This window comes from Callorhinchus milii, unplaced genomic scaffold, assembly GCF_018977255.1.
Source record: "Callorhinchus milii isolate IMCB2004 unplaced genomic scaffold, IMCB_Cmil_1.0 Scaffold1, whole genome shotgun sequence".
NCBI lineage: Eukaryota > Metazoa > Chordata > Chondrichthyes > Chimaeriformes > Callorhinchidae > Callorhinchus > Callorhinchus milii.
Window position 1 is genome coordinate 101,808,348 of NW_024704742.1, and position 12,820 is coordinate 101,821,167.

Genomic DNA, 12,820 nt, shown 5'->3' on the forward strand with positions numbered 1-12,820 from the left:
TACTTTCTAAGACTAATGAATCCTTCCTAAGTTTGGATGTCTAAAAATAAACATATGAAGTTGGATAAGAGCACTGTATAACTGGAGAAGTAACAATGATTAGGTCCTGATAATAATACAAACCAACATCCCATTTGTGTTATTGTCTGCGGTTCCCCACCATCAAATTAGATTTTAATAATCGAAACTTGAACCCCAAGATCTGTCTGTTCATTTACGCTTCCTAGTGCTTTTCCATTTAGAAAATCCTCCCAATCTTTATTCTTCTGCTCCAATTGTACTCCCTCATACTTTTCAAAGTAAACCTCTTTCATTGTTCTGTGGCGGGAGAGCCTTCAGCCACGCTGCCCCCAACCTCTCGAATTCCATTTCCCAATCACCCCACCTCAACCCCTCCTTAGCCTCCTTCAAGTCCCGCGTCAAGACCCTCCTCTTCGACCATTCCATCGCCCACCCCCTTCCCCTCCCTTCTCCCCCCCTGACCCCAGCTCAGGTCTGAAATGCTGTACCCTGTCCAGGCCTTGGAACGTCCTCCTGACATGAAAGGTGCTACACAAATGTAATCTTGTTGTTGCTTAATCAATCAACATTTCTTTGCAATTTTCCCCTGATCTCTTCACATCAAGAAAAAAAATAAGCAATGTTGTGTGATAATACTAAGTCCTATTTTTTAAGCAGCTTTCATCACTCAATCATTGTTCCATTAAAGACTCTTAAGTGAAAGCATCAGTGACAAGACACAAAATATGCTATTGAAGTGTTGACAGTACATGTGCAAAATATGCTGAAATGATACCATGCACCAAGTCCTTTTTATTTGACATTCAGCTAACATGGTTTCTATAATCTATTTTCGGTTTAAAGAGAACTTCCTTGCATGCGAACAAATGGCAAACCTTTTACAATTTCCACTGTCTAAATAACCAGTCAGCTTTACCTGGAGATCTTGAGTTAGTGAAATATATATTTTTTCAACGTGTTAGTTGAAAATTAAACCAATCCTTTCCAAGCTGCAGACATGCCTAGTATTTACTTTGCAATGCAACTACTGCAGCTGTAACACAAATATAGTAGGCATTAGTACTTACTCACCAACCTCACCAGTAACCTGAGCTATATCAGACTCAGATACACTGAATTGATAGGGATCAAGCTGGAGCTCTGGGTGAGAAAATTCCCTTACCGTATCTTTATCTTTGTTGGGAAAGCAATGAAAAGGGTGTGAAAGTGAAGAAATATATAAAACAAACAAAACTAGAATCAGAAACAAAATAATTTTTCTTTGAAAGCAGGCAATACAATATCCACTTTAAAAAGTGCATGCAAATTATAATACCCTAGTAGTTTAAAATCAGCATTCTTCCCACTTTGGGATATTTTCTGACCATTGAGTCTGGCAGCCAAAAAAGAGAGATGAGTTAGTGCCCTGCACAATCTGATGAGTGTCTATCCTGCTCTAACAGTCAGCAGAAACTCTTCGTACATTCAACCTAGTTTTAGGACATAAGAATTTGCTAGGTGAAAGTAGATCAAGGTCCATCTAGTTTGCCTTCCATCATCCTAACAGTCGCTTGACATGTCGTGTAGCAAACTATATGCTTTGTCCCGAGATATTATTTTCTAGCAGAAATCTACAAAAAAACATTTTCTGCTTCCACTGTCTCCCAAGGAAGCCTGTTCCATAAGTTTACTATTTGCTCACTGAAGTAGTGTTTCTGCAGATTTGTTCTGAATTTACCCCTTAAATCATAGGCCATGTCCTCTGGTTTTACTGTTGAGTACGAGATAAAACGTATGGTTTTATGATGTTCTACATTATCTATTCCCTTTAGAATCTTAAATCATAATCGTATCAAGCATCAACCTTTTCTTCTCAGTGTGAATATGTCCACCTTATCTAATCGCTCCTCATAGTCCAGTCGCTCCATCTCCTCAATCATTTTGGTTGCCCTTCTCTGTATCTATCCTCTCAATTGCTGCAATATCCTTTTTATATTCCAGTGACCAGAACTGCACACTGTAGTTCAAGTGCAGTGATTTATAAAGTGACAGGAATACCCCACTATTTTGGTTCAATAATGCCCTTTTAATACAGCCCAGCATCTGGTTCGCCTTATTCACTCCTACCGAGCACTGTTGCGATAGCTTCAATTTATTATCAATCAGGATCCCAGGTCCTTTTCATTTTCCATACAGATTATTTTCTAACCATTTAAATAATAGTCCCTTCCTGGATTTTTTTGTCCCAATGTGAAGCTCTTTCCATTCCTTCCTCTACATTAAATTTCATCTGCCATCGATCTGCCCAATTCCCAAGAATGTTCAAGTCCTCCAGTAACCTATCCTGTTCATCTTTGCAGTCGACCATAGCTTTGTGTCACCTGCAAATTTAGCCATTGTGCTTGTGACTCCTAGCTCCAGGTCATTTATGAAGATGCCAAATTAAAGAGGTACCAAAACAGACCCCTGTGGAACTTCACTGGTAACATTCTCCCAGCCTGATGACATTCCCTGTACCACTATCTTCTGGGTTCTATCAGTCAGCCAATTACAAATCAATTGTAAGATACTGCCTCTGATTCCCGCTTTCTTTATTTTCAGTACCAGCCTTTCATGAGGAACTATATCAAAGGCCTTACTGAAGTCCAGATATACAACATCCACTGTCTTAGCCTTATCAAGCTCCCTTGTCACACAGTAAAGAAAAACAGTAAATTAGTTTGGCAGGATCTCCCTTTCTTAAACCCATATTAGCTATCTTTTATCATATTATTACTGTCCAGATGCTCCATGGTCTTATTTTTAATAAAGAGTCTCCATAACTTGACCCAAAACAGACGTTAAACTCACTGGACTGTAGTTTCCTAGGTCATTTCTGCTACATTTTTAAAAAAAGGAGTAATATCTGCCTTACTCCAGTCCCCAGGCACCTCTCCAGTATCCAGTGCTTTCTGAAAGATTTGTGCCAGAGTTCCTGCAATTTCCTCCCTTGGTTCCTTAAAAATCCTCAAATGCAATTTATCCGCCCCCATGGGATTTTTTTACCTTATGTTTGCACAGCTGTTTGGCAACCATGTTGGTAGTTATACGTATTGTGTCACAAATTGCCTCTGCAACACAACTGAGTTCTCTTTCCAGATCCAATAAATTTCTTATCTTGTATTTACTAAAACCTGAGGCAAAAAACTTACTTAGTAACTTATTTTTAACACATGAATGCATTATTTCGGACCGACAGTTTTTTCTATGTTTGACAAATAAACTTTCTCACAGTATATGCCATCCAGGTAAGACATAAGACCAGAATACGAACAACTTTGTTTTTCTTTACTCCTGCACTTCAAATTGATTTGCCGAACTATCTTTTCTACTGGAAGTGAAATATCACATATTGGTAATTTTCAGTGCTCATCAACGTAAGGAATAATTACTTTCCCAGATTCCAGTACCCATTGTTAGATCTGTTACGTTCTTTAAAGCTAGCCCTAGTAAAGTCTCCTTTATTTATGCCTATTTCACAGACTATGAGTATACATGCTTCCATTTCCAATGTCAACTATTATCTCGTTGACACTGTTAATTTAGTACTAATATATGGCATTTTTTATGCAGTTTTGTGCTTTGTCCTTATTATCATTACAAACTAAGTTCAGATTGCCCCGCAACTCATTCCTGACTGATCGAGAAGTGCTGAGGCTTTCATTCCAAATAGTCTGTTTGGAACTAAATCTGATCCCAAAGATGAAAGGCCAGTATTTTTCCTCCTTCCTATCATATTACAAAATGAAATAGAGGCTTGAAGAGGTATGCGGATAAGGCAGAGTAGTGAACACCTTGCTTTAAAAGCTGGTGCAGACTTGAGTAGAATTGCTTCCTTTCTTTGCTGTAAATTTCTATGATTTAATGAAATAGTCCTTCTGGGCAGGACCCAAACAGCAAAATTAATACCTTTCAGCAGATGAATCCAATTTGATGGGCAATACAGAAACATTCAGTTAATATGTTAAAAAGGTGTCCAAATTTGCTCAGTAATAAGACGTTGTTTCAGAGAAAAATGACTGCATCTGTAGCCACGATATTCATAAAAGGAATACTTACAATGGACCAGGACTTCAGAAGTTAGACTTTTCAAATTCATTCATGGTTAGACTTTAGTTAAAAAATATATTTTGTATTTACCAGCTTAAATCAACTTGTTTTGCCTGTAACTAAGCGAAAACTATATATTTTTTCTGATAGATAAGCAGGAGCACAGAATCACAGCATCTACTTGCACAGAAATGAATCAGGAATGTTGGCTGAAGAGAATGCTAGAAATGAGATGGCGAAGAAATGACAGGAGAAGTACTTATATTATTCTCAATGATAGAAGTAAACAAAATCCATCAATATTTAACTCAGATCCCCATGATGATTCTAGAATTCTCATTGAAGGATTATCGATTTATTCAATTTCCCCTAACTCAATAAAAGAACTTGAAACAGAACCATATATCATCAGTTATAAATAGATTGAGCATGCTTTTCTTCCACTCTGTACACAGAGATTACATTATATCAAAACACTAGTCTAATGCAAAAGCCCATTAACTAACATGTAATGCTAACTCACAATGATATTAATAGAACTGGGTTAATTGTTTAAAAAAGCAATAGTTTTTTTTCAAATATTTTCCTTTCCTTAATTCAATTTGTTTCCTTGCAACTACAATAACTTCCCCATAAGGACTTGAAATGAAACATTTATCCTTTTTGACAGAAAGATTTATTTTTCATAAACTATTTCACCCTTAACTTCTTTCAATTAATCATTTTTCACAAGTATTGGATTCAGCAGATAAACTCATGAGAGAATATTATTGGTAGTAAACCAGGCATGTCTGTTCCTTTAAAGATATAGTATCTTTGCTTTTGCAATACCCACTTGCCCACTTTTCTTTTACATGTCCGATCAAACTTTCATACAGGGAATCAATTATGCACCATTTGTCCACCATGTGTAAAACATGCCCTTAATTATGTAATTAACCAACAAAAAGGATTGATTAAATTTATAGTTAATAAAAACTTTTTATTGGTCAAAACTATTATGGATCCCCAGATTTCCTGCTGTACATGTACATGGTGCATCATAGTGCAAATTACATCACCCTGTAAAATGGATTGGATAACTCGTTCTGTGACAGGATAGGGCAGGAAGCCACGGTGCAGCCCTTCAATAGATCAGAGACGTCTGGGATACATCTGAGCATGTGCCCCCAAGCTCCTCCGAGTGCCAGTCACAGTGCCCCCTTGTGGCTAGGGAAGACCTATGCCGAACGTGCCACTCCGGATAACTAGTCACTGAGGCTATTCCCCTTGGAGTGATGACTCCAGATTAACTGTAATAATATTAAGTCTAACAAATCTTCTGTGACATTTTTTCAATTAAATTTTAATTCCAGTCCTGAATCCCCCTATAACCAAATTTGTAGTTATGACACTGGGGTGTTCAATATTGTATTTTCAGATTAGCTTAACAAAGACTATTTTACCCATTTTAAATTGTAGGGCAACCTCTGGGATTCCATCCCCCAATCACTCCGCCTCGCCCCCTCCTTAACCTCCTTCAATTCCCTCCTCAAGACCCTCCTCTTTGACCATGCCATCGGCCATCCCCCTTCCCCTCCCCGACCCCATCTCAGGTCTTAAATGCTGTACACTGTCCAGCGCCTTGGGACGTCCTCCTGACGTGAAAGGCGCTATACAAATGTAATCTTGTTGTTGTTATTGTAGAATGACTTTTGTTACCATTGTTTGTATGGACCCAAACCAGTTCCTGAACCTGTTATTTTAAACCATCAGTTAAAACACCACTCTGGTGGGAATAATTTGTCGAGCAGCAATTCTTTAATGATTTCACATTGTGACCATGAAAGACTATTTAGCTCGTCAATCCTATTCTACCATTTTATTAGAACACGGCAGATCTTTTAATAATTTCCTGCTTTTCTCCATACCTCTTAATACTCTTCCCAAAAAACTATCAGTCCTTTCAAAAGCACAAATACTGCATTTATAGAATTCAAGGGCAAAACACCTCATTCTTACACCCTTTATATGAATAAATAATCCTCCTATTAACTGTTTTAGCTCTTACTTTAAGACTTTTCTGTTTTGAATCCATCCTGCAGAGGGAAGAGTAATTCTCTATTATGCTTATCAATTCCCTTTATGGTGTTAAACACCTCAATCAGATCACTCCTCAAATTCAACCTTCTCAACTCTAGAAAGTATAACTCCAGTCTACTCAGCCTATCATTATACTATTGCATTGAATTTAACTGAAGAAGTCTTTGGCTATATTTTTCAGTTCAGGACCAATTGTTTGGCAATTGCTCCCAACTTGTTGAACATACATTGAGATCCAGACATTAATTGGAAATACTGGAAGACTTTACTGAGCCATGAAGAGAACTGACATATCAGTAATAAATGTTGATGCCTTCAGCAAACTGATTCCCAGGTGCAACATTTACTGATCCCCTGATCACCAAACAGTTTAAATTTTTTGGTAAAATAGAAAAACATAGACCATAACCAGAATATTTTTCTGACCTTCTAAGTACCAGAAACGGCAAAGTTCATTGTTTAAATAAAACAAATCAAAACATTTCTAAAAAGGTTTGGTGCAGCTGATACATCTATCTTCTATATATATATAAAATATAAATAAAACAATAATGTCTGTGCTTCAAGGAGGATCTCAATAACCAATTGCCACAGAAACATGATTTATACCTCATCGGAAATATCTTGCACCTGGTAGTTGAGATGGGCATATTTGTTTTCCGGTATTTCCTATCGTTCATGAGTTATTTTCAGTTTGCATTTTTCGCTGCAGTTACACCTGCTGGCCACCGAGTTAAAGTGGGGCTGGGCAACGTACGTCACAGAGCATCGACATATGTACGCACACACTGCAGTTAGACTCGGCGGCTGCGCCGGCTGACCGTGGCGCTGTGGCATCCTGCATCACAGAGCACGCACATAGCCAAGCAGTGGAAACAAATAAAGAACACAGACGAAGCTAAGACATGGCAACAACAACAAAATTACATTTTTAAAGCGCCGAGTCCTCCCAAAAGGAGTCCTCCCAGATGAGTATAGATAAAGATGAAATGTCTGTCTGTGTGTCAATTTACATTCATACTGGATCCTTTGGTTGTAAGTGTAAATGCAAGAGGTGCAGCTAGTATATGTGCCGAAAACTATAAAACACCATTCTGTGTGTGGAATAGCAATCACACACATCACATGGACAAATGGTGCCATAGTTAGAATGCCTAGTCTATTATTTTATCAACAAGGGCATGTAAACTTACAAATTCTAATATTACAATAGGATTGTGTAGATGGGCAGGCAACTTAACTTTTTGTTTGCTTTGATTTTAAAAAAGCCAGTTACATTTAAGGCAAAACATGTTAGAAATTTAGGTTTAATTTCTCATAAGCACACCCAAACACAGATCAAAGCCAGCAAGGGATTATGAAAGACTAACAGAACCCAAAACTGTAAGGAGCTTTCGCAGTATTATTCTGGGTTCCTCGGTGCAGGCACTATATTAAACACTCAAGTTCCATTAGGCTTGCCTGCTGCACTTGCAGGAGAGTCAGGATTGAAGACTGACAGAGCTTTTGAAAAACGCACACAATCCATGGAGTACACTACTAGCTGCCGTGGGCTATGCTCAGGTGAGCACCTTCCTGTCAAAATAGATGAGCACAAGTGTCAAGACTTTACTACTGGACAATATATGAAGACAATACACTGAAATAAATATAAACACAAAAAAACACAAATTACTATGAAACTGCACCTTAAGCGTACTTCTGAGTTAGTGATACTCACAAGAGAAAACAGTTCAAAACTTAAGACCATTAAGTTGGAAGAATTTTTTTTAAAAAAACCTGAAAGACCAGAGTAAATGTGGAGCCAAGGCTTCAGTGATTTTTCATTTGTTTCATTCAGAGACATGCTAAATTAGAGAAAATAATAATGATCAATTGATGAAATGAAGGGCTTTAAGGAGATCATAAGAATCGGATATCTATAAAATCATTATTGGTCATTACTGCAATGATGTTGATGATTTGGTAAACACAACAGTCATTTGCATCATAAACATCATAAACAAACCTGGGGAACAGCCACAAGATGAACAGCCAATTTATCTGGAGAGTTATTGGTTAGGGCACCAGGAATTCCTTTCTTTTTTCAAGTAGTATCATAGGATTTTTCACAACAGGCAGATGGGAATTCAATTTAACATCTCATTCAAAAGTTGACACCCCCAACAATACAGTACTCCCCCATTAATGAACTGGACGGTTAGCTCAAGTCCTGATTGTAGGGTTGATTCCACAATCTTCTGGCCCAGAGTCAAAAGTGCTACCAACTGAGCCAAACAGACGCATTAAAAGACACATTTTAGGAACAGAATTTATCATTCTACAGATGCTACAAGAGAAAACTTGTAGATATATTAAAAAATCGCCATCAAGGCAATTTTTCATCCAGTAATACAATGAGATAGAAATTGTTTTCAGTTTTTTTTACTTTGTGTATAATATTGTCTTGATTATTGAGAAGTATACTTGCAGTTAATATATAATAAAACTGAAATTTTATACAAATACCAATCAGTGCATATTTTTTGGAAAAAAAGTTATGCCACACAAACCTGTACTATGTGTAGACTGGCTGTTGCTTTTCACAGGAACTTGGGCACCTCCACCAAATACTGCAGCCCACATGTTGCTGTTAAGAGGATGAGCTACAAGTCGGAAAAGCTCATTGCTGGCATGTGTTGCCAGGCCATGAGCAAAAAGACTGAAGTAAACTGCAGTCAAGACCTCACACAGCAGGACTGCTAATTTGGGCCTGTCTTCGTCCCCAGCAGAATTTAATAGGTGGATTAACTGCTTTATACCTGCGGATCAAAATATTGGGATTAAATACATACAGGGATCTCAAAACAAACAAAAAAATACATTATTGATCCTACTCTTTCACCCATTAATAATGCTCCTCAGACTCTTTTTTTGCCTTTCAACAACATGCATTTACGTAGCAATTTTCATGCAGGATAGTCCTGCAAACTCAGAGGAATCCTTAATCAAAAGAGTGAAAGGTAACAAGGAAGCTGGTGGATACATTGAATTGTAGGTCAAAACAGGGAATCTATGGAACCAATGTAGCAGGTTGAATTATTCTGTAAGTTCAAATTCCAGACAGAAGGCTTGAACCCACAACCTTTTGACTCAGTATTAAAATGGTATAATAAAACAGCAAAACTGCAAAATTAATCAGCCCCCAAAAAGCTTAAACAACAAACTGGTACTATAATGAAAGTAGCTGGGTACTCTTCCACAAAAAGGATCTATGTGCACTTTGAGTTGAAGAAATGTATATTATCTATAAATATATATATATATATGTGTGTGTATGTATATATGCATATATATATACATATATACACACACACACACACACACATGCATGCATATATATATATATATGCATATATATATATATATATATATATATATGGGTGGAAAACTGGGTTAAACTTTTAGAATAGTGCTATGGGATCTTTAATGTCCACCTGGACAGGCAGACTGGACCTCAGTTTAACATTCCATTTGAAGGACGGCATTTCCAACACCACATTGCACTGGACTGTTAGACTAAACAATAAGCTCAAAGTCCTGACTTGAGGCTTGAAGCCACAATTCACACACAAGAGGCCTCCAACTAAATTCAAATTGATAGTAGCTTGGTGGTCAACTTAATCAATTTAACTGACAAGCCATTTACGTTTATGTGGAGGTTGAATGAACTGTATTACCAGTATATTCAACTATATATTGGATTCCATACCAAACAAAATGATTAATAATGAATACCTGGCCACTGATGAGGGGATGTATTGGGAGACACTGTGCCATCTAAACTTGCTGCTCTGTGTGAGCGTTGCTGTGTAAAGAAAAAGCCCTGATAGACCATTCCAGTGAATCGGTTTGCATATGAAGAACTGAAAGAAAGGTGAGAAAGGTTTCTTCATTAGAATATCAACTGGTTTATTACTTCACATTGTTTACCCATCCATTACATCATTTTTGTTTTACTTAACAGCCTCTCCTTCATACAGAATATTCTGCTAAATTTGGAATTCAATTTCTTGGCACTAACTTTGTGAAGGAGGAGACATGCAGATATATGCAGAATGACAGAGTTCATATATGTGCAAAAAATTGTTTGGTGCAGAGGCCGTATATGCAAAATGAATTGTACACAAAGAAGGGCCAGAGAAGTGTGTATATATGTTTAAAAAAAGCTAAGAGAACAAGAAAGCACCTAAATAGGAATAGAAGTGGAGAATATGTAACACAATGAGAAAGAGCTTCATTATGCAATGCTGGGAGAGGGAGTGGAGGAAATAATGTTTTGGAAATATTTCCTGGAAACTAGACTTTCATTCTTGATTTCTCCATCATTGCATAGCACCAGCATTTCCACTTACCTGTAACTGTGGCCATTGCAAAGACACTGATAGAGGCATGCAGAAAGAGAAGCTGCTACAGTGTGCATTACGTATATCTAGAGAAGAAAAATTATTAAACATCAAATTCAGGTCAGATGAACCATGGAAGATATTCATTTTACTATAACATGAGCAAAACAAACTTCTACCTAAAATACATTACAACAACAACAAGATTACATTTGTATAGCGCCTTTCACGTCGGGAGGACGTCCCAAGGCACTGGACATTTCAGACCGGAGGTGGGGTTGGGTGGGGAAGGGAGGGGAGGGGCAGGGGGGTGGCCGATGGCATGGTCGAAGAGAAGGGTCTTGAGGCACAAAGCTTTAGTTACAAGATGTGTAGTGGTAATGCTGCTAACAGTTATTGATATGAATAAATACTAATAATGATGTTTCAAATACTATTATACTATTCGGTTATTTAGACGTTTATTACTTGGAATCTAATTTACAGATCTAGGTGCTAACTCTGAAAATAGATAACTGGCGAATGTGTAATATTTACACAGCAAAAGTAAGAGCTTGCTAAGAGCTTATAGCACCTTATAATAATATAATTATAGTTCTTGCATTTGATATAGCACCTTATCACATCATCAAGATGTCTCAAAGCTCTCTCTCTGCCTTAGCAAATTGGGAAAAAAAAGAGCTACAGTAGCTTTTCCACTGGTAACAATCTTTCAATACTGTGAAAACATGAATAAGGAAGTAATAATATAATCCTCGCATTAGATTAGCGCTTTTCACATCTTCTAGATGACTCAAAGCGCTTCACAGAATATGCTGTGAAGTGAATTGACCGTATATTTATGGGCGAAACACGGCGGCCAATTACACACAGCAGTGTCCTACAAACAGTAGTGGATTGAAAATGACCAGTTTATTATTGTTTGTTTTCGAGTGATTATTATGAGGTGTGTGGAGTAAGGAAACTTGCCCAAGGTTTCGCCCTCTGCCTGAAATTGAACCCAGGTGTCTCGCTTGCAAAGTGAGTGCTCCAACCACTGAGCTACAGGACTCCACAAATAAAGACTGTTCCAGATGTAGTAAAAGTGAGACTTTTGCCAACAGGACAAAAATGAGATTGTATACCAGAACTTAAATTTGGCACGAGGTAGTAAAAATAACGTAACTGACAAACAGTTAAGAGTTAACAGTTAAGCTTCTCACATTGTTCTCTGTTGAAACTGAATAGGCCCTAAATTGATGCACAAATGATTAATTGTTTTTTCTAAATCTATTTGTACAATACAGACCCTTCCATTCAACAACAATTCCAGCTCTTTGCTGGAGTTAACCCTAATAACAATATCATTCCAATATCTAAATGAAAATTCAACGCTATGTAGTTCGCTCTGTTAATGATTGTGAATTGGCAATTTTATGGAGATAATTATTGACAAGTTATTGAACACAAAGTGTGTGTCTGTATAACGGGAGTTTTTAAACCAAGCATTTTAAAAAAAAAGAACATTCTGCTTCACTCTGACAAAACTACCAGCAACACAACTTTGTCAAAATACACAGGATACATAATTTTGTCTTTGATCCTTGCTGTTAGATCTAATTTCTCAACAGCAATGCAATGACATTTCTCATTTTTACCTCAGATTGGGAATGTTATCTTGTTGTATGCAAAATGGCTGTTGTACTTTTCTACAAACAAAAACCCACCACACTTGACAGTAATTACTTGTGAAACACAGATATTTAGAGGCGATAGAGAGCTATCAAATCCAAAGAGCAAAACCATCTTTGAAATAAAGTTTAAACGTAAGATGACTGACATGAGCAATAGGCTTTACCTTTGTGTAAAAGTATACTAGAGGGCATAATTATAACTTGAAACAAATGCTCCGAGTGACTAAAATCATCAATAGATTTCTTTTTATAGCTAAATTTCATATCAAAAGTATTGCAAACAGTATAGCCATTATCCATTTGTCAAAAATATGTACATTTTTAAGTATGCAAAATATACTGTGATCAAATAAATACCAACCTGACTGTTTTTGATGTCTGGATGTGGAGGAGAATCAAACTCCACAATGGTGTGCAGGATGTCATGTGTAAGGTTACTCAGATGGAGTACAGGGTTGGCTACAACTATTTTTGCACTTGCCGTGCTAGCAAATAGGAGCGGTATAGATGCAGGTTGTAGCAAAGGATTAGCAAACTGCTTCACAGAATGTTCCTAAATGTAAAATATCAAAATAAGTGGTTAGTACTGAA

General features: G+C 37.2%; 1 protein-coding gene across 2 annotated transcripts in view; it reads right to left on the reverse strand.

The window, feature by feature from the left end:
- Positions 1 to 12,820, reverse strand: part of LOC103181121 (dmX-like protein 1) — a 134,964-nt gene that overhangs the window by 38,257 nt on the left and 83,887 nt on the right. For both annotated transcript variants that reach the window (XM_007897364.2, XM_042333817.1), the window contains exons 25-28: positions 12,591 to 12,782; positions 10,566 to 10,642; positions 9,949 to 10,076; positions 8,724 to 8,972 (exon numbers count right to left, since the gene is read on the reverse strand). In XM_007897364.2, coding sequence (XP_007895555.1) covers positions 8,724 to 8,972; positions 9,949 to 10,076; positions 10,566 to 10,642; positions 12,591 to 12,782 — 646 coding nt within the window. The remainder of the gene's footprint in view (positions 1 to 8,723; positions 8,973 to 9,948; positions 10,077 to 10,565; positions 10,643 to 12,590; positions 12,783 to 12,820) is intronic.